This window comes from Myotis yumanensis, unplaced genomic scaffold, assembly GCF_028538775.1.
Source record: "Myotis yumanensis isolate MYYU_CA2020_CCGP unplaced genomic scaffold, mMyoYum1.0.hap1 SCAF_16, whole genome shotgun sequence".
Taxonomy (NCBI): Eukaryota; Metazoa; Chordata; class Mammalia; order Chiroptera; family Vespertilionidae; genus Myotis; species Myotis yumanensis.
In genome coordinates this window covers 36,372,619-36,398,476 of record NW_027223767.1, presented here as the reverse complement: position 1 = coordinate 36,398,476, position 25,858 = coordinate 36,372,619, and the positions used below count along the sequence as shown (strand labels likewise).

Genomic DNA, 25,858 nt, shown 5'->3' with positions numbered 1-25,858 from the left:
CTCCTGCATGTGCCCTGGCCAGGGCCAGGAATCGAGCCTGCAACTGAGATATGTGCCCCTGACTGGAATCAAACCTGAGATCCTTCAGCCCGCAGGCTGACACTCTATCTACTTAGCCAAACTGGCCACGGCCAACCTAGCATATTTTCATGTCTTCTGCCATGCTCCCAGAATCATACACAAACGTGAGCAGGAATGCATACACCAGCAGGGGGTTTTGCGGCACACCGCTAGTGTCCCCAGATATCTACTGCCCTCCTCTTTCTTTGGGGCCCAATTGCCACCACCAAATATGAGCAGGGCAGATGGTTGTATCATGACTGTGTGACTAGGTATGGTCAAGGAGAATGATAGGGTAGAAATGATTCTGGACATTTTAAAAAACAAAGTGGCTTTCTCTCTGTGCTCTTCCTTCCTGAAGGGTGGCACTTAAAGACAAGGTATTGGAGAGCAACCTACACCTCAGACCAGAGACTGACGCTGTATGCTGAGGACGGTGGAACTTCCCCACTAGTCCGGGTCCACAGTGACATCACTGAGCACACACTCCCTACACACTCTGGGTTGTTATATGAGAGCTAAATAAATTCTCTTCTTCAAATCACTACACCCTTAGCAATACATATTTTTTATATTATGAATGTTTTGCATGCAAAAAATATTTTCTGCATCTTGCTCTCTCTCTGAACACGCACTACCTCATGGAACTCTCTCAAAAAATACCTGCTATAGTTTTATTCATTCTTTTTCATTGCTGTCAATTATTTCTTAATGAGGAAAAAATAAAATTTATTCAACCATTCCCCTTAATGAATATTCACTTTATTTCCAGTGCTTTTCCACTACAAATAAAGCCACACAAAAATATTGTCTACATGCATCCTACAACTAGGCTTTGATTTCTACAGGATGGATTCTCAGAAGACAAGCAGATAAGTCAATGGTGGATATACCTTCATAGATTTTGCCCTCTATTAAAGGTATATTCACACTTCTACCAGAAGAGTAGATATCCATTACTACTCTAATTTGCATTTCCCTGAACACTACCCTGTCTTAGTTCCTTTCAGATGTTTTGGGGCCATATGAATATGTTTTTCTGTGAAATGGCCTTTCACAATTTGATCCATGTTTTGTCTGTCAATCAGTAAGAACTCCTGGTATGCTGTACACATGCATAGTCTGTCCCAAATATTTCCCCCAAATCTATGACTTTTCTAATGATCTTGTTTATAACATATTTTACCATGCAAAGCCTTTTATTTCACTTGGTTAAATATTTCTATAATTTTCTTTATAGTTTCTGGATTTGGAAAGATTGAGGTTTAGAAAGGTCTTCCAATTCCTAGATTTTTTTTTTTTTGGCAAGATTTTTGAGTTGTTTTGAAACGTTTTGATTGGGAATTTGTAGGTAAGTTTTTAGTACATCCAAAATTCATGTTTGTTTTTGTTTTTAGAGGATGAAGACCCAGTTTTATGTTCTCCAGGTAAATGAAAAGTTATACCAGCATCATTTATTAAATGTCTTTTCTCAATGTATTGATAATAAACTTGGTTATTAAATTTTTATTTTTACTGGGATTTATTTCTTGTAATGTCCTTTTGGTATTGCTGTCAGGGTCTCCCCCATAAAATGAGTCAAGAAGCATTCCCTTCTCTATGATCTCAAAAAATATCTGTAATATTGGAATTAGTTCTTCCTTAAATGTTCCCTTATATAAATATGAACTTATAAAGGGAAGCAGGACACAAAAGAATATATAAAATTTAGTTCTAGTTATATGAAGTTCAAAATCTACTATAATAAAAATATTTTCATTTTTAAGAATGCAGGAATTGGTGGTAAAATCAACTTTAAAAACAAAGGAGGGAAATTATCATCAGAAAAATCAGAATTGTAGTCACTTCTAGGGAAGATTGAAGAGAGTTATGATGGGGAGGGCCAGACAGCAAACTTTTGGGATATTGGCCATGATCTAATCCTTGCCTGTTTACAATGGTATTCCTTAGTATAATTATTTATTATATGTTGTGAGATTTTGTATATATGAATGCTACATTCACAACTGTTTTAAAATATCAGTTCTTTCATTTATGATGTCAATGACTATGGATTTAATTATCTTGGATTTATTTAAATTCTGCATTAAAATAAAGGGGAAAAATGCCTAATTGGCATTACATGCAAGAAAGAAGCAACATCCCTTCTAAGGCAATAGGTGGGAACATTCAATATGGGTCGTGAGGTTCAAGGGAAATGTTCAATTTTATTTCACAAAAGAGCAATTTCTACCATCTGCTCTCTAAAAACTGATGGTTGCTCTGAAAATTTATCTCCCTCACTGTGTTGTCTCTTCTTTTACTTTCAGTGACAACAGTTTTCCAAACATCTTAATTTACGTCAGAAATCTTTTTAAGGATACTAAAAAAAAAAACAACCAACCTACTGCTTGATGACACTCAGTGTCACACAATCCTGTGATGTGGCTATCACAGGAAATGTGTCACCAATTACAAAGGCAAACAAGTCCAAGTACGTGTGTGAGTGTAGACTAGAGTTAAAATAAAGGATGGCTATCACTGAGCATATGTTTTCTCACAATGCCGCAAATAAACTGAAAATGTAAAGAACATCTTAAAATATTTTGTAGGTGCATTTTTAGCCACCAAAACAAAACTACTATAATTCTTTAACTCTAATAAAATAATACTGCAAATATTACTCATTTAACATCTATATATTTTCCACACAATTATAAATTTTAAGTGGAAGTTGTATTTTATAAAGTTTGATTTCTAAAGGTTAACTATTTTAGGACTCTAAAATTTCAACAGAATTAAATCCTTTACTGCTTCATGATCCAGATAAATTCTGTAAGATATTATTCAATACCCCAAAGAAATATTTGGAGATGCACATAAAGACAGAGATATAAAGATATTCTTCCCAGAGGTATTTATGTTATTGAAAATTATAAACAATCTCAATACCTAACAATAGGAATAAGTTCACATAAGTAGGCATATATCCATAATCTATATATATAAAAGCCTAAGCGACCAAATGACCAGTCGACTGGTCGCTATGACACACACTGACCACCAGGGGATGCTCAACGCACAGGATCGGGCTCCCTCCTGTCTGGAACGAGCCTGCAGGGATCAGGCTCCCTCCTGTCTGGATCAAGCCTGCGGGGATCAGGATTCCTCCTGTCTGGATTGGGCCTGAGGGGATCAGGCTCCCTCCTATCTGGATCTGACCTGCGGGGATCGGGCCAAAACCAGCTATCTGACATTCCCTGAGGGGTCCCGGATTGCAAGAGGGCGCGTGCCAGGCTGAGGGACCCCACCAGTGCATGAAATTCATGCACCAGGTCTCTAGTATGAAATATAATATAGACATTAAAAATAGATGCTTGGGAACAATATTTAATAGCATGAGAAATAATTGAACTATACAAAACTATATATATGTGTATATATATATGTATATATACACATATATATACATATATATATACACATATATCAAATTTCTAAGAAAAAATATGTTTTAAGGACACAATGAAAATCTAAAAGATAATACAATAACATTTTACCACTGTTTTTATTTCCAGGTGTTAATTTTATACGTGATTTTATTCCCTTCTTTACATATGTCTATAATTCCCAAAATTTCTTCAATAAAAATCCAAATAAGCTACTTTAAACTCATAAATACTACTTTAAAAGAAAGTAGAAACTAAGATAGTTCACACATTGGGGCCACTCAACATATACTTTCAAATATTTTAGGATGAAGAAAACATTTTTTCAAATAAGTCAGAAATTACTATGTAATTGCACAAGGGTTATTTTAGCCAAAATGTACACAGACTGTATTTTAAGATATAGAGTAAGTTGATGTTTACATGCAAACTTCTCAATGATGTCAAAATATTTTTATAGTATGCCAAAAAGAAAAACAAAAACATAAGGGTGTGGAAAAAATAAAACCACACACATTTAAAAAAGAATCTCTGATGCAACACATGGTAACTGTAAATATTTTTTCTTTCAACACATATGTGGGTAGCATTGGTATGCTTACCCCTGACCCAAAATGTCATCATAGAGATAGTATTTCATGAAAGACCAAAAAAATTTCAAAAAGCCACCACTTCCTTTCAATTATTTTATTTATTCTATGGTAAACAGCCTCAACAGTAAAAAAAAAAAAATAGTACAAAATAAAAGGAAAAATGGTTGGAAATGACTTGGAATGACTTGCAAAAATAATTGACAGTTATTGAAAAGGAAGAAATTCATATCGAGAGCTCAAAAGGAGGTGCATCTGACTATAAGAAGTATTACCCTCAAAAAAGATTTTCAAAATATAATTTCTTTCTATTTAAGTGTATTTTTTTTAACACTAGGATTGCATTACAGAAAAAAACATGCTGCATGCCTTAAATTGGAGCTACAAACAACAGACAGAATATTACTGAGTTGAAACCTATATAATTTGATTAGCCAATGTCACCCCATATAAATTCAATAAGAAAAAAATATTATTGCCCTGACCAGTTTGGCTCAGTGGCTAGAGCGTCAGCCTGTGGACTGAAGGGTCCCAGGTTCGATTCCAGTTAAGGGCATGTACCTTGGTTGCGGGCACATCCCCAGTAGGAGGTGTGCAGGAGGCAGCTGATCGATGTTTCTCTCTCATGGATGTTTCTTACTCTCTATCCTTCTCCCTTCCTCTCTGTAAAAAATCAATAAAATAAATGTTTAAAAAGAAAAGAAAAGAATATTATTGAGATCAGCAGTAATAATTATAGCAAGTAGACTTTTTTTAAAAAAAGCCCTCTTCCTCCACCACCAACAAAAAAAATAAGCTTTTATGTTCATGATATTGTTTTAAATATCTAAGAAAAAAGTCAATGCCTTTTGTGATAGTTTATAAATAGAGTGATAAGAAAACTTTATAAATTGAAAATAACCAAATTGAAATTAAATTTGAGAAATTCTTAAAAGCATCCATGCCTAGCTGGAGTGGCTCAGTGGTTGAGTGTCCACCTATCCTATATAATAAAAGGGTAATATGAAAATCAACCAAACTGCTGAATAACTGGTCACTGTGCTGCGCACTGACCACCAGGGGGCAGACGCTCAATGCAGGTGCTGCCCCCTGGTGGTCAATGCGCTCCCACAGGGGGAGTGCCGTTCAGCCACAAGCTGGGCTGGCGAGCATAGTGGTCAACCTCTGTGGCAGCGGTAAGGATGTCCAACTGATGGCTTAGGCCCGCTTCCCACAGGGCGAGGGCCTAAGCTATCAGTTGGACATCCCTTGAAAGCTCCCAGACTTTGAAAGGGCACAGGCTGGGCTAAGGGACCCCCCTCCCCCGACCGAGTGCACAAATGTTGTGCACCAGGCCTCTAGTGAACCTGTAACGGCAATCGTCACAGTTTGATTCCCAGTCATGGCACATGCCCAGGTTGCAGGCTCAGTCCCCAGTGGAGGGCATGCAGGAGGCAGCCAGTTGATCAATGATTCTCTCTCATCGTTGATGTTTCTATCTCTCTCTCCCTCTCCCTTCCTCTCTGAAATCAATAAAAATTATTTTTTTAAAAAAGTAGAAAGACAAACCCTGCCTACCCTACATCATTACTTCATATGTGTACCAAAGACAACCTCTTCCTACCATGCATCATTATTCTAACTAAACCTGAAACCTCATATTATACAAAATATAAAAATAGTGTCAATAATTAGGCATATAAAAAATATCTCAGTCCTACCTCTTTCTCATGCATTCGAGAGAGTAAATGATCCTCATGGAAACTGCTGGATTTTCTCAGGCTGAATTTTGGAGTCATCTGTTGAATGAGTACGAGTTATTCAAAACTTTTTCAGGCATAGTCTATCCTAAACCCCCAACTAAACTTCTAAATTGCCTAAAGTTCATGCCAAAATGATGCCAACACTGGAGAAAAAAATCATTTATCCAATTCCAAGTGATAGGATTCATAAGACAATTATGCTTTATAATGTGGACCTAGACTATTTTCTGTAAGTGACTTGATTATTTTATTTAAAAATATCTGTCCATAGGAAAAGTCCAAGGAAATTCTCACCTACCAGAGAAACTGGGATAGGCTTCTGTCTCAGGTACCGAGGATTTTCTATCTGAAATTTTAAAAATAAGGACTTATCAATTTTTGAGCTTTAATTATTATTTGATAAAATACAGAATTAAGCTGCTTTATGAAAATGTTTTCTATATGTCTTAATTATTTAGCTTGTTTTTTAGAATGGCTATTGCATAATCCATTTTTAGTGGCCCACTAACAAATGAAATATAAAACATAACCTCTGCTGACACAATTGTACTTTCATGATCCCCATGCAGCCTATGTTTTTGAATAGTCTCAATATAAAAAAAAAAAATGCCAATTCTCATTAACTTGATGTAGTGACCAAGTTTGCCCAAACCAATATCTAAGTAGGGTTTTTTGAAAACTTAAGAAGCTTATTATAAAATGTGCATAAATAAATAAAGGGACAAGAAGGAAGACGAACCTGAAGAAAAAGATCAAGGTCAGGTGTGACATAAGAAAACTACAATGAAGATAAGTCAATGGAACTAGGAAGTACCAGAAACTCAAATACATATGAGCATATTATTCATGAAAGATATAGCTTGCAAATTATTGAGAAAATTAGGATGTGTTCAACAAATGGAAGAAAATAAGATCAGATCCCTTCCTCATACCATATATAATAAATTTCCAATGGATTAAATACTTATAATTAAAAGCAGAACTTTCAGAAGACGATCTAGAAGAATGACTTTATGGCCTTGTCATAGAGAAGATTTCTTTAAAAAGAAACCAAAAAAAGCATAAGCAAAAAATTTAATAAATTTGACCATTTTAAATAAGAACTTATCTCCAAAAAATATATCATAAAGTGAAAAGAGAAGCCATAAATTAGGAGAAGATGTTTGCATGAATGCTTTGTCTCTCAAATGTATAAAGAAGGTCTTTAAAATTTTAAAAAGAACAACCCATTAGGAAAAAAATGGGAAAAACTTGAGACACGTTTCACTGATGAAGAAATTTGAATGACTAACAAACATGAAAATATGCTCAATCTGTTTATTTTAAAAAATGTAAAATAATACCACAATGTGATGGTATTTTTACCACCACCAGACTGGCATACATTAAAAATTTGACAATTAGAGTGTTCCAGATATGGAGCACTTCCAGTGGGTGTATGAATGAGTATATTTACTTTGGGGAACATTCATTAAGACAATAAAATCCAGTTAAATATCATACCAGAGAAAGAGGCATATTCTTTAGAAAATAACACTGTACTATATATACTTGGCTGTTTTAAAAATAGAGGCAGCAAAGGTTCAGCAGGCAGCAAAGTGCACTCGATAAATATTTATTGTTTGAAGGTGTACATATGAAAAGTAACTAACTATTCTCTATTTTCAGAATAGAGAAAACCCGCATAGAAAGTAAGTTCTTCAAAGACACACGTAAATCTGAAAATACATAAACCTCTAATTCATGAAGGAGAATTAAATTAAGGGGAAAAATAAAGGAAGAGGAAAGCAGGGAATTTTCAAAGATGCTCAAGCTCTAATTAAGCTTAAAATTTAAAACCAAAAGCCAAGAAAACCATTTGTGACTTATTTTTACTCCACTCTACATTTACAAGCAGGATACAAAATGCTGGGTTAGCTGACTACAGTGTGGCCTTTCAACTATGCAGTAACTCCTAGTTCATGCTCTTCATCTTTAAAAGCCATTAAACACGGAAGTTAAGGACTCACTCTGTTATCATAAATTTCATTTTTCCAATGGACCAAGAAAATAGAAAAAAATAAAAAGAGAAAATTTATTCTAGCATTTAAAAGCAACAACAAACACTGTGAACAAGGACAAATCGTCTGTTGTTGTTATTCATTCACAATACACTGAGTTTGTCTCATGACCACTTTTAATATGTAATGAGAATTATTCATAGCAAAGCATGTTCTTGAGTCTATTTGGGAAAAAGAGCACTCTACTTTTATAACAGCAGCCAGATGTGCTTTGAAGTTAAATGTTCCCACTTTGTAATCCACAGCAACAGGGACTTGAAGCAATCTGTAAACAGTCTTAACATTTACTTCTTCATGCTCTTTTACAAAACTTCTTGTTCTCTCATAATACCTCAAGAAAGAACACCACAATAAAGAATGTCCAAAATGGGAGATAAAAAGGACTTATGTGAAACACTAAAGTCTAACAAAATATTATACAGAAAGCAAAGCTAAAAATAATTAAGTTCCAATAGCATGCGTACACCACGTGACCGAACATTTCTTGTTTAAGAAGCAAATAGAATCACAATAAAATATAGAATAAGTTGAACTAAACATAAAAGCAGACATCTGAATGCTCTCTAATGGAAGCTGGCTTTGACGTTTTATTTTGTTTAATTCTTTAGCAGATTCATTTATTTGGTTACAAAGGGTTCTGTCAGTTTGTTTCTTCAAATTATTCGCAATTTGGTCAAACTCACCAAATTCCCCCTTATAGACTAATGTTAATTAAATAGAGATGGTGTATGGTTCCAGAAAAATAGAAAGACATTTTATATGGTATTTTGGCTGTCTTAGAGGAAAGGACATTAACAGAATAGATACAACACCCCCTAAAATAAATGTTTTTAAGTCATAGCATCAGTCAGAAAAGCTGCCAAAACTCTTGCATAAAATAAGCTCATTCCTCAATGTTAAATCAATTATGCTCCAAAATAATGTTTTTTAAGTCAATATTCTGGGAATTGAAAAACATTTTTCACAGAAATAATACTACAAATTGAGGCTCATTCATTGGTTTACTCACATTTCAACAAACACTTAATGAGCACAAATAAAATACAAATATCAAGACACAGTCCATTGACACAAGGAAAAGCTAAATAAGCCAAAGAACAGAATAGAAACAGACATGTCCTGTCACCTGATTTATGAGACAAATAATACTGCAGTGCAGCTGGAAAAGAATAGTCTTCTCAATAAATGGAACTCTCCAAGTGACAAAAACAAATCTTAACTCTATATCTTACAATATATACAATACCATCTCCAGATGGTATGTAGATCTAAATAGAAAAAATAAAATAATAGTGCTACTAGAAGAAAACATAGGAGAATATCTTCAGGACCTTAAGATAGTCAAAGATCTTAAATAGAACCCAAAATAGCACTAAATATAAAATGATAAGATGAGAAAATGAACTGCATTAAAATTTAAAATTTCTATTCATCAAAGACACCAGAAAGAGAATGAAGGAAAGCAACAAAGTGAAAGAAAATATTTATAACACTATATTCCAAAAGGACTCTAATCCAGGATAGATACAAAGTTCATACATATTGATAAGAAAAAGGCTGACAACTCAATAGGAAAATTGGCAAAGCCTTAAATAGACACTTCAGTCTGAGAGACTATCCAAACTGTCAATAAACATATTAAAAAGCATCTAACTTTCTAAGTCATCAGAAAATGCATGTTAAAAAACACGCAATGCAATGTCAGTAATCACTCTTGAGAATCTTATCTAATAAAGATAGAATATGCAAATTGACCATCATACCATCACAAAGATAGTGGCGCCCAGTCCCTCAGCCCCGTCAGAGTCCTCCAGTCCTTTCAGCCCCGCTGGAGGTGGCAGCCAAGGGGGCGGCAGGCACATGTTGTGGCTGGACCCACCCTCAGCCCCTCAGCCGCCCAGGGCCAGCCCCAGGCACAGGCAAGCCTCAGATGTCGGCTGCCCAGCTGACGCCCGAGGTGCAGGCAAGCCTCGGATGTCGGCTGCCCAGCCACCCTGGGCCGCCTGAGGCTCAGGTAACCAGGGCCGGCCAAGGCTTGCGCTGCCGGCAGTGGCAGCAGCAGAGGTGTGATAGGGGCATCACCTTCCCCTGATGGCCAGGTTGTCTCCCACCCCTGAGGGCTCCTGGACTGTGAGCAGGCAGGGCTGAGGGACCCCCCATCCAGTGCATGAATTTTCATGCACCAGGCCTATAGTCTATATATAAAAGGCTAATATGCAAAGTGTCCCCGCGGGAGTTCGACTGGGAGTTCTATCACTCACTATGACGTGCACTGACCAACAGGGGGTGTCGTGGAACAAAGGAAGGTCCTGGCCGGGAGCCGGCAGCTGGGAAAGGGAGGCCCCAGCTGGCAGCCGGAAGGAAGACCCTGATCGGCCCTGATCACCGGCCAGGCCTAGGGACTGTACCCATGCACGGATTTCATGCACTGGGCCTCTAGTAGCTACATATTTTTAATTAAAAATAATTAACTGACACCCAACTGGCATGGCTCAGTGGTTGACCATTGATCTATGAACCAGGAGGTCATGGTTTGATTACTGGTCAGGGCACATTCCCTAGGATGCTGGCTCAATCCGTAGTGTGGGGCATGCAGGAGGCAGCCGATCAATGATTCTCTCTCATCATTGATGTTTCTCTCTCTCTCTCCCTCTCCCTTCCTTTCTGAAATGAATAAAAACATATATTTTTTAAAATAGTAATAATTAACTGATGACACCAAGTACTGAACAGGAACTGGCACACACTGCTGATGAGGATCAAAGTGGCACAAGCATTCTAGGAAACGATTTGGCAGTATCTCCTGTATCAATTGGCTTTTTGCCGCATAATAGATCACTCAAACCTTTGTAGCTTCAAACTACAACCACTGGATTTAGCTCCCAATTCTGTGGGTCGGCACCTTGGGCAGCCCCTCCACTGGACGGCTCATCTCACTAGAGTGACAGCAGCCCTGGGTGACCAATTAGAACAGTTCTCAGTGGGCCACAGTGACAAAGACACAGTGAGTAGAATTGCCAGGCCTCCCACATTCCTCCCAGAGAGAGTAAGGGAGCATCTCCAGTTGCTGATGCCATGCAGGTGCTCCCTTGACCACAATGGGGCAGTTCACCCTTCATGATAGACCCTGGGGTGCTGTCCATCTTCCAGAACTCCCTGAGGGGTCTGGAGAAGACACTCCTGCTGACCTCACCCTGCTCCTTCCCCCCACTTCCTGTCCTGAGAGCTCTCCCTGCACAAACCCCCCATCCTGGGTCCTGGTCTCTCAGCTGTGCTTCCAGGGACCTAGGGGGTCTACTCAGAGTCCTCACTGTTCCTTTGCTCCTGGTGGGAATGAGGCTCTGCAGTCAGCGCAGGACCCAGGATGGGAACTGGGATGAAAAGCCCAAGAAAGTCCTCCCTATGGCCCTTCACCCCATCCTCAGAAATAAGATTTATATAAAAAGAGTTACGCATGAAACATATATAATAAAGTATATTAACAAAGCAAGAAAGCTTTCCAAAAACTAAAGGTTAAAAAGGTTAAAGAGTAAGAAAAAATAATACAGGAGGAAAATTTAATTGCTAGTCTTGGTATATAAATCTCTACTTGAAATACGTATTCCTAGAAAAAAATATTAACACACTCCTGGAAAAAGAAAGAATAATGGTATTTTTAACATAAACAGGAAAATTCAAATTCCAGAACTTCTAATGCATCAAAATGAAGGTATTGGCAGTCACACTAGATATATAAAAAACTTACCTTTGTATAGAGCACAAAAATTAACCAGCTATTAACTGATCATTCAAAAGAAGAAAGGAAAAAACATTCCGTGGCACATTCTCATACAAACTAAAACCAAAGCAAAATCTAAGCCTTTAATACACTGGACACTTGAATTATTCTACTGTGACCAAGAGATACATAGCTCAGCCTGATTAATGCATGTATGTTATAAATATATAAAAATACAAGACTTTCATATTTTATACTGTTAGTGCATTCTTTGAACAATAAAAATGTGAAACAAAACCCCAGGCAGGCCTAGTTTTAAGGCATTACCTCAAAATATTTTAGATGCTTTCTTTTCATTTTATTACACATTGAAAATTTTAATCCTCCCAACAGTTACTAGTAAGTAATCGTGAAAAGTCTTCCATGTGCTAAGAAATGTACATCAGAAGTTTCAAATAGCTGAGGGCAAAGGCAAGTTTAAAAGGCTCGGAATTTTGTTTTTCACTTTGATTTTGCCTTCTGGCAAAAAGAATTTGTCTTTCAGAGGGATTTCCTGTGCTCTTCTCCCATGCTGGTAACTTAGACCACTTCTCCAACATCCTCCAACATGAAAATATTTTTCTTTTGACTATTCCCCTCGTGATCGATTCTGCTTCTCCCTTCTCTGTCATTAATGTACTCCGAAATCACTGAGATTCACGTAGCTTAAATTCTTATCCCTTTCCCTGCCCTCCAATCATGGCCACTGCCTGAGCCAAGCACCTCACCTGTGCTCCCACCCAGCCTCCTCGCTTTAAAGACTAGGTCTGTTCAGCCTCCGGGTACAACTGCCCCTCTAACAGAGGGACTAAGACAGAAGACTCCCGCCCTGAGTCTCATGAAGCTCCAAACTTCGAACTCCCCAATTAATCGTACCATCTTTTCCAACTCCATGAGTCTAAAACAAGCTTTTAAACCCCTAAACTGGATTCTCCCATTGGACAATCAACTAATTGATGAAGAGCCAACATTCCCATTTCCTGAAACCTTTGGGTGCCCTTCTGTGCAGCCTACCAGTCACTAAGCATCCTGTATTTCCTGTGAAACGGGCTTCCTTCCTGCACTTTCCATCTCCACTGAAGTCACACTAACGTAGAGTTCATTGTGAACACCTACAAGATGATTGGTTCCCTCTCTCCATTTCTACTCACATCCACCATAACCTTCATAATGCCACCTAGTTGATTTTCCTAAAGCACATTAAGCCCATCATTAGAAAGAAGGGTTTGGGTTTTTAAAAAATAATAATCCCTAATGTCAGTAAGAAGTGAGAGAAATAGACAATCCCATACACTGCTGGTTGGAAAATAAATTGGTATACCCCTTCTGGACCTAAGAAAGCAACTGAATATGTATAAAATGACTCTTGTAAGTAATTTTAGTGCAGTATTACTTATATTAGCAACAAACAGGGAGCAACCGGAATGTCCAAAAATAACTGAGTACTTAAATAAGTTATGGAATATCCATCCAAAAGAAAAATTAGTGCTACCATTAAGATTCATGTTTACACAACTATTATAAACTTAAACCAAATTTAAAATAGCACATAATAAAATAGCATTTAAATATAATCATAATTTTGCCCTGACCGGTTTGGCTCAGTGGATAGAGCGTCAGCCTGCAGACTCAAGGGTCCCAGGTTCGATTCTGGCCAAGGGCATGTACCTCGGTTGCAGGCACATCCCCAGTAGGGGGTGTGCAGGAGGCGACTGATTGATGTTTCTCTCTCATCGATGTTTCTAACTCTCTATCCCTCTCCCTTCCTCTCCATAAAAAATCAATAAAATATATTTTAAAAAATAAATAAATAAATATAACCATAATTTTGTTTAAATTTTAATTTTATAAACACACAGAATAAAGGATATATACATAAAACAAAATGTTACATCTCTCAGTGTTATGATTTTAAAACAGCTTACTCCTCTCATTTTCTGTATTTTTCAAATTACAAATTATTTTTATAGTAACCAAGCATGAAAAAAATTGTTTTAAACTCCTTTTTATTTTCTCAAAGCATTTTAACAGCATATATGTAAAATGGAATGTAAGGGGGTGGGGTAGAAATAAACCTCCTGCCAGTGTGGCTCAGTGGTTGAGCACTGACCAATAAACCAGGAGGTCAGGGTTCAATTCCCTGTCAGGGCACATGCTCAAACTGCGGGCTCAATCCCAGCAGGAGGCAGCCGATTGATGATTCTCTCTTATCATTGATGTTTCTATCTCTTTCTCTCTCTCTCTTCTTCTCTGAAATCAATAAAAATATTATTTTAAAAATAAACCTCCTGGGCTTACTACTGCCTAAAATATAAATGCTAAACTTCTCAGTTTAGCACTCAGACCTCCCATGCAGTCCAGCTGCTAACGCTGCTCCCCAACCCCCACAAACACCCTAGGATCTAGTCATGACAGATCACTTACACGGCACTCGTTCTTCATGCTCTGCCCTCCCCACCCATCCAAGTACATTCATGCTCCCAGCCTTTGGATCTGAAAACTGCTGTTCATGATGGCGGCTCATCCAATGAAGTCTCCCTGACATTTTTTTTTCAACCCAAGTACCCTTGCTTCTCCAACACCTCCCTTCCCTCCCCTCCACCTCAATATTCTTCTATCTAACTCATTCTGGTATTTTATCATTTACTATCTTAAATTATTATTTTACTATTTATGTGTATGTCTCATTTCCCAAACAAAAAAGGCAGCTGGTCAGGGGCAGACAATGTGATGCTTGTTTGGAATGTTACTTCTCTTTCCTGCGCTCACAGTCCTTCTCAGTGTTAACACTGCACTTGACATCTAACATCCAATACTAGTCACTGAATAGAATTAAATTAGTTCAGATGTTTTTTCAAATACTATGGTTCTGCCACATGAATATACATACATAAAACAAATACTTGTTTTACCCCAAGATTCCAACTATTAAGGCGAGCTTCAATGTCGCTGTCATCCAAAGAAACAGCAGATTTTTTCAAATGAACTTCCTGAAATACAAAAGAGACAAAGAAGGGATGAAGGAAAGAGGGAAGGAGGGAAGAAATAAAAGAGAAAAGGAAGAAGGTAAATAAGGGAGGGAGAGCAGGGAAAAGGGCGGAGGAAGACGGACAAAACGTGCCATTCAGAGCAGTGAGCACTTTGTGAGCTTTTCTGGTAGTGCTGTATTGCCTCAGAGGAAAGGGTTATGTTACAATTGAGCTGGTTTTCAGTTCTAAGTAATGACTGTTTATTACATCTGCTTAGGGCTATGAGATGCCTTCACAATATATTCACACAGTAACTAGATTTCAAAAAAACCATCAAAAGAATATTTTAAAAATTAATCCAGACTCTTCTCTTTAAGTTCTTTTACAGAAAGTTTTAATTGTGGTATACCACAGTAGCTTTAAAGGGGGATGGGGAGACACTTGAAAAGATGAATTATTTACTCTCGTTAAAATTAGTTAACAGGAAAGTTTGTGCTGATGTCCAAGAAGCTCTTTGTTCTTAAATTAATACTCATTCATACCCTGAATATAAAGAGAAACAGGCTTTGAATTCACATCACAAAAACACAATTACGGTGATTCTTTACTTTTTCAAAAAAGTAGAATTCCATGCTTTTTTTCACCTCCCATGTAATTTATTAAATTACATATTTATCAAACCAGATTGAAATTGTAATTTACTGAGGACAGCCTAAGATCAGTGCCAAAAATGAACAATGATCCGAAAGCGCTAAAAACTTAGAAAGGTTCATCTGTGTAAAATAACAGTGTATATTCTATAATACAGTCAAAAAAATTTATTTTGAAATTAAATTTGTTGATACAGTATTTTCATGCTTTCAGAAACCCTCATTAATACAAATAAACCTATTTACCTATGGTCATTTAAGTCATCTGAAGTGATGAAAACAAAAAGTTGTTTGTTATATATTATATTAAAATTTACTATTGCTTCTATAATTGGTCCCCTTTTTATTTTTATGAATAAGAATGTCTTAAGAAAATGTACCTGCTTTATTTTGAGTAAATATAATGCTTGATAATAAACCCAAAATATTTAAAATGTGCTCCCCTTTATATTAAAATATTTTTGAAAGGTCCAAATTACCACTGGAGAAAATGCAAGGAGTTATATTCAGAGCAATATGTGCTAAAACAGTCAGGCATCACTCGGGATATTCTTGGAACTAAAAGTCTTGCAACCCAAGACAAGCCAGAGTTACACAAAGACCCTAGTAGGCAAGCAAAGTCCTTCCCTTCACACAGCTACCTGCAATGCTCATTGGTACCTTGTTCAAACTAAATCTATGTTATTTATGCAATTGATTGCATCTATTGCAATTAGATGCAAGAGAGGAATTCATAGGTCAAGATATAAACAGTTCACTTCATCAGAAAGGCAGTGTCTCCTATTTCACTACAAGTTAATCCCAATTTCTTAAGTTTATGACAACTGTTTCATTATTTTTATACATACACTGAATAAGAAAGTAAAAATATATCTAAAAAACGAATAGCTTTCCAAAGCTATTCTTTGATACACAAGAAAAACAATAGACTGATTAACATGATGCCTTAGAATTACTGAGAAAGCAGGAGGAGCAGTGTGGAATATTCCAAATACACCGTTTCTTTGACATCAGGATGGTCACCAAAACTTTCAGTACTTATTTGCTGTTTCTAAGTCATCGTTGGAACTTTGATAATATGGAACTAAAAGTTTGTGGAGTTAAAGCAACAAACAAACAGAAGTAGAATCTGATCTTACACAACTCTTTCGGGTAACATGTTGTCCGTCTTCTCTGTAGGTTGGACTCCTAGAATGTGATGTCCTTTGGAGTTTCACAGTGTACTGTTCCCTATGGACAGACCAACACAGTAACAATCAGAATTGGGGGCATTCGGAGGACATGGAAATTTTCAAATCTAAGCTTACCAAGTTTTCTTGGGATGAGATGATTATTTATATTAACAATGATGTTTCAGTAGCAAAGAAAAAAAAATCTAAATAACTTATATTTCTCACATTTCATTTCATTGAAACTATAAATAAGATGTCACCTAAAAGCTACATACTTGCTTACAAACCAATGCGATCTTTAAGTAGGAATATAATAACTACATGCATTTAAAATGTTCTCCTCCATTCACCTTACCCTAAATGTAGGAAGAGAAAAAAATAAAGCATATATTCTTAGATAATTATTTTAAAAGGTTAGCAAGTTTTGTGGAATTCATGTTCCATATCAAGATGAAACCTAAAAATATATAAAATAACGAAACTTTTATGTAGCTGAAAGTCTGAATTAATTTGGAACCTTGTCAGACACCAAAGATAAATCAAAGTCTTCAATTTAAAAACGCACCATGTCGCCCTGGCCAATGTGGCTCAGTTGGGTGGGCATCATCCTGTGCACCAAAAGGTTACTGGTTCAATTCCTAATCAGGGCACATGCCAGGGTTTCGTGTGGAGGCAGCCAATCGATCTTTCTCTCCGCCCCCCCCCCCCCACTCTTTCTCTCCCGCCCTCCCTCCATCTCTAAAAATCAATAATAATAATAATAATAATTAAATTTAAGTGCACCATGTTAATTCAGGTAAAATATGATAAGTACAACATGTGTAGGAAAAAAAACTTGAACAAAAAAACACAATATAAAAATACCATTCTCAATATTCTACCCTAGCCTGGTATTCTACCCAATATTCTACTCTACACTTTTACTCACATTGCTTCAGTGAAAGTTCCATGACTACAAATATCTGTTCTCTGAACAGCTGCTTCAATATTTGTGAAATGGAAACTAACCATTATATAATGAATTAAAGTCACTAACTTTCAACCACAAGCCATGTCGGGATTTCTTTCACAAACAGTGAGCTGTACTAAGTATTCCAAAAAGATAAAATAGTAACTCAAAATGACAAGACTACACTGAATGTGTTTTTTGGTAGTAACTCTAATAGAATAACATTCCTTAGACTAGTTACAAAATAATTTAGAATGTCTGGGAAAGCTATTTTCAAAAGAGCTATCCATTTTGTATACCCCTACTCAATATCCCACATAGCCAAATAGTTAAAAATAAATGAAAAAAAGTAGATAAATATTTTGAAAATAATCTCATCAGCCAATGTGCTAGAGCTGACAGAAGCATTTAATACTCAGTGTGGGAAGAGGCAGCCTGATATATTAAACTAAGTAGTGGCCTGTTCTTCTTTAAGAATAGATTAAACAGTCATAAAAAGGAGCAATACTTAAAAATTGAAAAATGCTTAAATATTAAAGGTAATTCTTCTCATAGAAAATATTAATAAAAAGAAGAACTGAAACATTTATTGGTTTATTACTCAGGGTGCATACATAAAACAACACAGCCTTTTACCTACTTGTAGCATCCTCTGTACCAATCTTCCTCTTTCTCATCACAATAAATTTTCAAAATAAGTTATTGGGCCCATGCCCTAACCTGCCATGTACTCTTCCATCAGCAATTTGCCTTCCACTCACCCTGAAAGTGCTGTATGTAAAGTCACCAACGATCTCCTAGTTGCTCAAGCAAATGAGGCATTAACGTCCTTATCCTCCCTAGTTAATCTCACCAAAGCATGAGGGACAGTGTTTTAAAGCTGCCATGTTCATTGGCTCCACAGAACCATTCTTCCCTGGTTCTCTCCTTGGGAAATCTTCAAAGAAACCTTCACTAGCTTCCTCTCTCTACATCCCATACCAGCTAAAATCCCAGGTATCTGTGCCTAGTCTTATCTACTTCTCTTTTACATGCTTTCCCTGGACAATTCAATATGCTATTAGTTTTTTAAACAATAAGAAGCTTGGATTACCAAATCCACATATCCATCCCAATTGCTCTCTCTGCCTCCAACCCCATTACAAATACAAGTTAAATAGCCCCACCTCGATTTCAACATGTCCAAAACCAAATGCATTCTATTGCCCCAGAACACGTGCCAACGCAGGCCAAATGGAGCAGAGGCTTCGGAGCCAGCTCCAGGTGGAGGCAGCTGAACCAAGGAAAAGAGGAAGGTCAGTATCAGCACTAAAATCTGGCTGGCACAGAAACTTAGGACATTAGGCCTAGATATTTCATTTCTGGCCACTGAGACTGATTCAAGCTGGTAACACAATTAACTAAAACTGTAAGTAGGTACAAAGGTAGCTCAGAATCACAGAGATGGGGCTGGAGGTCAAGGTGAACAGTAAGACAGAGGATAGAAGGCAAAGCTCAACCCTATAAACCTTCTTCTGAAGGGTAACAGACTAGCAAGCCATGGTGCTCATAAAGACAGCCTACAATTAGTACAGGGGGCGTGATTACAGCGAGCTCATGATTATGGTACTTGGCCAATTAGAAAAGAGGGACTATGGCTTGATTAACCTGAGGGCGCCAGAACTAACACAGCCAGAAAAGCTCCAGCACATCATAAGAAGCCCTGACATCAAATGCCTTTTCACTCCTCGTAATAGCAAATTGGGTATAGGAAATAGCCATTTTTTCCTTTCACTTTTCCCTAATGCTAAAATATTTCAACAGGAATTCAGAAACATTCACTCAGCACCTCTGTTGTTCCAAATACTAGAGGAACAGAGACTTGGTCCCTATAAAGAGAAAGAGATAACCAATGACACATATAAGATTTAAAAGCCTAAAGAAAGAGCAATCACATGTCCTCCTACAAAAGAAAATGTATTTTTTAAGGGAGAAACTTATAAAATGTATTTTTAATCTGTGCTCTGTGATTCAAATGAACATTTCAGCTGTAGAAAGGAAATGAACAATCTGTGATCATAAAAATGTGCTTACAAATGAAAAACATGATTATCAAATTGTAAAACCATAATGGAAGAACAGCTGACTAAATATAGCATAAAATCAAATCAGCAAATTAAACTAGTTCAAAAAGTATCCTAAGAACACAAAGGAGAAAATAAAGGGATGAATATAATAATAATAAAAGCAAATGCAAGAGATAAGGAAGATACATTCAAAATCTCCAATGTCGAAATAACATGAATTCCAGAAGGAGCAAATAAGACAGAAATTTGGAGAATAAGAGTTAAAGATACAGTAGTGACAGTGGCACTTAAGACTGTACCAGAGAAGAGCCTAAAAGAGTAACCCATGACACCACTGTGAGCAAGAACAAAAATGCAATGCCGTGAGAAGGATGGAAACTGAAGGTCTGCCAGGCCCTGGTTCCAGAAACAACCAGAGGCAGCAGGAAGTGTGACTGCAGAGAAGTAGGAGGGAATCAAAGTTCCTCAAAGTAGGCAGGGGTCCTCAAACTACGGCCCGCGGGCCACATGCAAATACAAATATTGTATTTGTTCCCATTTTGTTTTTTTTACTTCAAAATAAGATATGTGCAGTGTGCATAGGAATTTGTTCATAGTTTTTTTTTAAACTATAGTCCGGCCCTCCAACGGTCTGAGGGACAGTGAACTGGCCCCGTTTAAAAAGTTTGAGGACCCCTGAAGTTGAGGAATAAAGTCAAACTCACCAGGAAACCAGAGGCAGGGATGGAGTTCCTTGCTCTGAGAGGAAGCTAAAGACCAGTGCGCGTGGTCATTTGAAAATTATGACTTAATAAGAAGCTACATGCCCCAGAAGGGCAAAGAACATAAACGCAGCCTCAAAAACAAGGGGTCAGACCGGCTTCATGTGAAAGGGACAGAACATTCAGAATGAAAAGAGGCTTCTGAGTCCCCAAACTCTACAAATGGGAAGCAGGCTAAGAAAACTACTAGGCTTAAAACGAATCACTTCTTATGGTAAAGGAAAGGTAATTCAGAGGGAAAAGCCCAGGCCATGAAGAACAAACCCAGGAAGAAGCACTAAGCCCTAATCAAGACACAGCTGGCGTGGCTCAGTGGCTGAGCATCGACCTATGAACCAGGAGGTCATGGTTAGATTCCCAGTCAGGGCACATGCCCGGGTTGTAGGCTCAATCCCCAGTAGGGAGCATGCAGGAGGCAGCCGATCAATGGTTTTCTCATCATTGATGTTTCTCTCTCTCTCTCCCTCTCCCTTCCTCTCTGAAATCAATAAAAGTATATTGTTAAAGAAACCAAATAATTTTTTTTTAAAAGAAACAGGCAACAGATAGGATGTCTGGCTAGATTTCAGAATGCTATAGAACTGTCATTGTCTATGTGTTGCACTTTCAGTTTTCTAAGTGAAGGTCCAGTTCCTCTCTCACCACTGTGTTGCCTATGTGAGTGGATGGGGCAGTGGGGGGGGGGAGGGGGGGCAGAGTAACTTACTCCTTTAGTTCACAGATGTTTAGATTGGAAAAAGCCACACCAAAGAAGCCTTGGCTACACCTTGCTGGATATTATTTTTATTAAGTTTATTGAGATATCATTTACTTACAATAAAATCTTACCCATTTAAAATGTAGAATTTGATGAGTTTTGACAAATGTATATACGGTATAACCATCACTAAAGAGAGAGATTCTATCACACCCCAAAGTTCTCTTGAGCTCCTTTGGAATCAATCTACTCCCTTCTGCAAACCCAGGCAAGTGCATTTTGTGGAATCTCAAATACATGGAATCAAAACTATGTACATTTTTGTCTGGCTTATGTAACTGAGGAAAATGTTTCTGAGATTCAGCCATGTTGTTACACATATCAGAAGTTTATTTCAGGAGAGAGAAAATGGCGGAGGCTTAGACGGACGTGTTGGTGCTTTGTCCCGGACCAGATAGGGGCGAGCAGCTGAAACGGGTAACAATCAGCCTGATCAAGCTGGGGAGGTTCAGCTGAGAGACAGTCTGCAGCCAGGAAAGACAGAAAACTCCTAAAAAATGCGGATGGTTAGAGATTGAGGCTGAAACCTCCCTCTGGGCGCCAGCGCAGCGGCGAGACCGCGCCATCTCAGGCAGCGTTTACCGGCATCCAGAGATCGGCTACTAACCCGGAGGCAACGATTCGCAAACAGCGTGACTGCAAGAGCCAAGGGGAGACCTGCACCCCTCCACGGAAAGTTGCTGCGTCTGAAGCCTCCCTCCACCAGCCAGAAGAGCCACCACAACTGTGAACAGCACCCATCAGAGGCCCTGCTATCAACAGAGGAGCCGCTGCTACCACAACCGCCCAAGGAGCAACCACAGCCCGAGGAGCCACTGCCACCCAGGGAGCAGCCACTGCCACCCAGGGTCCAGCCACTGAACGATTCAACAACTAGTAATGTCAGTGAGATCAAACATGGGTAGACAAAGAAACCCCCAAAGGAAAGAAAAGGAGGACTCGCCAGAAAAGCAGCTAAGTGAGACAGAGATATGCAACATGACGGAAAAAGAATTCAGAATAAGGTTCCTAGAGTACATGCACCGGATGTTCAAGAAGCAAGAAGAAACAGATGAAAAACTCAACTACGTATGCAAGAAGCTAGAAGAAACAGATGAAAAAATCAACAACTTAAGTAAGTCCCAAGAAGAAATGAAGAGCGACATAGCTGCAATAAAAAACACCATTGAAAGTATCAACAGTAGACTGGGAGAAGCGGAGGACCGAATCAGTGAATTAGAAGACAAGGAAGCAAAACACACTCAAACTGTACTGCAAATGGAGAAAAAAATTAAAAGACAGGAGGAGAGCCTAAGGGAACTTTGGGACAACATGAAACGAAGCAACATACGAATAATAGGGGTGCCAGAACAACAGAAAGATGAACATGGATTAGAAAACCTATTCGAAGAAATAATATCAGAAAACTTCCCTGAGGTGGGGAAGAAAAAAGTCACACAAGCCCAGAGAGTCCCAAACAAGGTGAACCCGAAAAGACCCACACCAAGACACATCATAATTACCATGGCAAATGTTCAGGATAAAGAGAGAATCTTACAGGCTGCAAGAGAGAGGCGGAAAGTAACATACAAGGGATCTCCCATTAGATTATCAAATGATTTCTCAACAGAAACACATCAGGCCAGAAAAGAATGGACGGAAATCTACAAAGTGATGCAAAGCAAAGGACTGAATCCAAGAATACTCTATCCAGCAAGGCTATCATTCAAAATTGAAGGGGAAATAAGAAGCTTCACAGACAAAAAAGGGCTAAGGGAGTTTATCACCACCAAGCCAGCCATGCAAGAAACGCTAAAGGGACTGGTGTAAAAGAAGAAATATCAAGCTCAGAAAGAAAACAGCCACACACACACACAAAAAAAGAAATGGCTACAAACAAGTACCTTTCAATAATAACTTTAAATGTAAATGGACTAAATGCTCCAAATAAAAGACATCGAGTGGCTGAATGGATAAAAAAACATGACCCATACATCTGCTGTCTACAAGAGACCCACCTCATTGGAAAGGACTCACACAGACTGAAAGTGAAGGGATGGAAAAATATCTTTCACGCAAATGGAAAGGAAAAGAAAGCTGGGGTAGCAATACTTATATCTGACAAAATACATCTCAAAGTGAAGGCCATAACCAGAGATAAGGAAGGCCACTTCATAATACTAAAGGGATCAATACAACAAGAAGATATAACCCTGGTAAACATATATGCACCCAATGCAGGAGCACCCACATACATAAGAAAACTTCTGGAAGATATCAGGGGAGATATCGACAATAACACAATCATAGTAGGGGACTTTAATACACCACTGACATCACTGGATAAATCCGCTAGACAAACAATCAGCAAAGAAACAGCAATCCTAAATGACTCACTAGATCAGATGGACTTAATTGACATCTTCAGAACACTACACCCCACAGCTGCGGAATATACATTCCTCTCAGGTGCTCATGGGACATATTCAAAAATAGACCACATATTGGGTCACAAGCAAAGTCTCCACAAATTCAAGAAGATTGAGATCATAAAAAGCATCTTCTCAGACCATGATGGCATAATGTTAGAAATAAACTACAATAAAAACAACCCAAAATACTCAAACACTTGGAAGCTGAATAGCATGTTATTAAATATTGATTGGGTTACCGATGACATCAAAGAAGAAATTAAAAACATCCTGGACACTAATGACAATGAAAACACAACAATCCAAAACCTCTGGGACACAAGGAAAGCAGTCCTGAGAGGGAAGTTTATAGCTCTACAGGCCTATCTCAAAAAACAAGAAAAAATGGTAGTCAATCATCTAACTCTACAACTCAAAGAATTAGAAAGAGAGCAACAAGAAAACCCCAGAGTGAGCAGAAGGAAGGAGATAATAAAGATTAGAGCAGAAATCAATGACATAGAGACCAAAAAAACAATACAGAAAATCAATGAAACCAAGAGCTGGTTCTTTGAAAGGATAAACAAGATTGACAAAACCCCTCGCCAGGCTCACCAAGAAGCAAAGAGAAAGGTCCCAAATAAACCAAATCAGAAATGATAGAGGCGAAATAACAACAGACCCCACAGAAATACAAATGATTGTTAAACAATACTACGGGCAACTCTACTCCAACAAACTAGACAACCTGGAGGAAATGGACAAATTCCTAGAAAAATACAACATTCCAAAACTCAATCAGGAAGAATCTAAAAACCTCAATAGGCCAATAACTATGGAAGAAATTGAAGCAGTCATCAGAAAGCTTCCAGCAAACAAAAGCCCAGGGCCAGACGGCTTCACAGGGGAGTTCTACCAAACATTCAAGGAAGAACTAAAACCTACCCTCCTCAGACTACTACAAAAAATTCAAGAGGAAGGAACACTTCCAAGCTCATTCTATGAAGCCAGCATCACCCTAATACCAAAACCAGGTAAAGACATCACAATGAAAGAGAATTACAGGCCAATATCCCTCATGAACATAGATGCCAAAATCCTCAACAAAATCTTAGCAAATCGGATCCAGCAGTACATCAGAAGGATCATACACCATGACCAAGTAGGATTTATCCCAGAGATGCAAGGATGGTACAACATCCGTAAATCAATAAATGTGATACATCACATAAACAAATTGAAAGAAAAAAACCACATGGTCATATCAATTGATGCAGAAAAAGCATTCGACAAAATCCAACACCCATTTTTGATAAAAACTCTCAGAAAGGTGGGAATAGAAGGATCATACCTCAACATAATAAAAGCCATATATGACAGGCCCACAGCCAACATCATACTCAATGGTCAAAAACTAACACCATTTCCCCTAAGAACAGGAACAAGACAGGGATGCCCACTCTCACCACTCCTGTTCAACATAGTACTGGAAGTATTAGCCATTGCAATTAGGCAAGAAGAAGAAATAAAAGGCATCCAAATTGGAAAAGAGGAAGTAAAACTGTCCTTATTTGCAGATGACATGATATTATACATACAAAACCCTAGAGACTCCAGCAAAAAGCTACTAGACTTAATACATGAATTTGGCAATGTAGCAGGATACAAAATTAACCCCAAGAAATCTGAGGCATTTCTATACACCAATAGTGAACTTTCAGAAAGAGAGATTAGAAAAACAATCCCATTTACCATCGCACCAAAAAAATTAAGATACCTAGGAATAAACTTAACTAAAGAGGTTAAAGACCTCTACTCAGAAAACTACAGGACGTTGAAAAAAGAGATAGAGGAAGACATAAACAGATGGAAGAACATACCATGTTCTTGGATTGGTAGAATCAACATCATTAAAATGTCCATACTACCCAAAGCAATCTATAAATTCAATGCACTTCCCATTAAAATACCAATGGCCTTCTTCAAAGATCTAGAACGAACTCTCCAAAAATTCATCTGGAATAAAAAAAGACCCCGAATAGCTGCAGCGATCCTGAGAAAGAACAAAGTAGGTGGGATCTCAATGCCAGATATCAAACTGTATTACAAAGCCACTGTTCTCAAAACTGCCTGGTACTGGCACAAGAACAGACATATAGACCAGTGGAATAGAATAGAGAGTCCAGAAATTAGCCCGAACCAATATGCTCAATTAATTTTTGACAAAGGAGGCATGAACATACAATGGAGCCAAGATAGTCTCTTCAATAAATGGTGTTGGGAAAATTGGACAGACATATGCAAGAAAATGAAACTAGACCACCAACTTACACCATACACAAGAATAAACTCAAAATGGATAAAGGACTTAAATGTACGACAGGAAACCATAAAAATTCTAGAAGAATACAAAGGCAACAAAATCTCAGACATATGCCAAAACAATTTCTTCACTGATACAGCTCCTAGGGCAGTTGAAACTAAAGAGAAACTGAACAAATGGGACT

At 37.8% G+C, this 25,858-nt stretch overlaps 1 protein-coding gene across 4 annotated transcripts in view; it reads right to left on the bottom strand.

Annotated features, from left to right (window-relative positions):
* The window catches only part of CEP112 (centrosomal protein 112), a 296,853-nt gene that overhangs the window by 243,398 nt on the left and 27,597 nt on the right, over positions 1–25,858 (bottom strand). For 2 of the 4 annotated variants that reach the window (XM_070394174.1, XM_070394175.1), the window contains 4 exons: positions 16,396–16,486; positions 14,550–14,627; positions 6,119–6,166; positions 5,779–5,856 (listed from right to left, as the gene is read on the bottom strand). In XM_070394174.1, coding sequence (XP_070250275.1) covers positions 5,779–5,856; positions 6,119–6,166; positions 14,550–14,627; positions 16,396–16,486 — 295 coding nt within the window. The other 2 variants (XM_070394177.1, XM_070394176.1) reach the window with 2 other exon arrangements.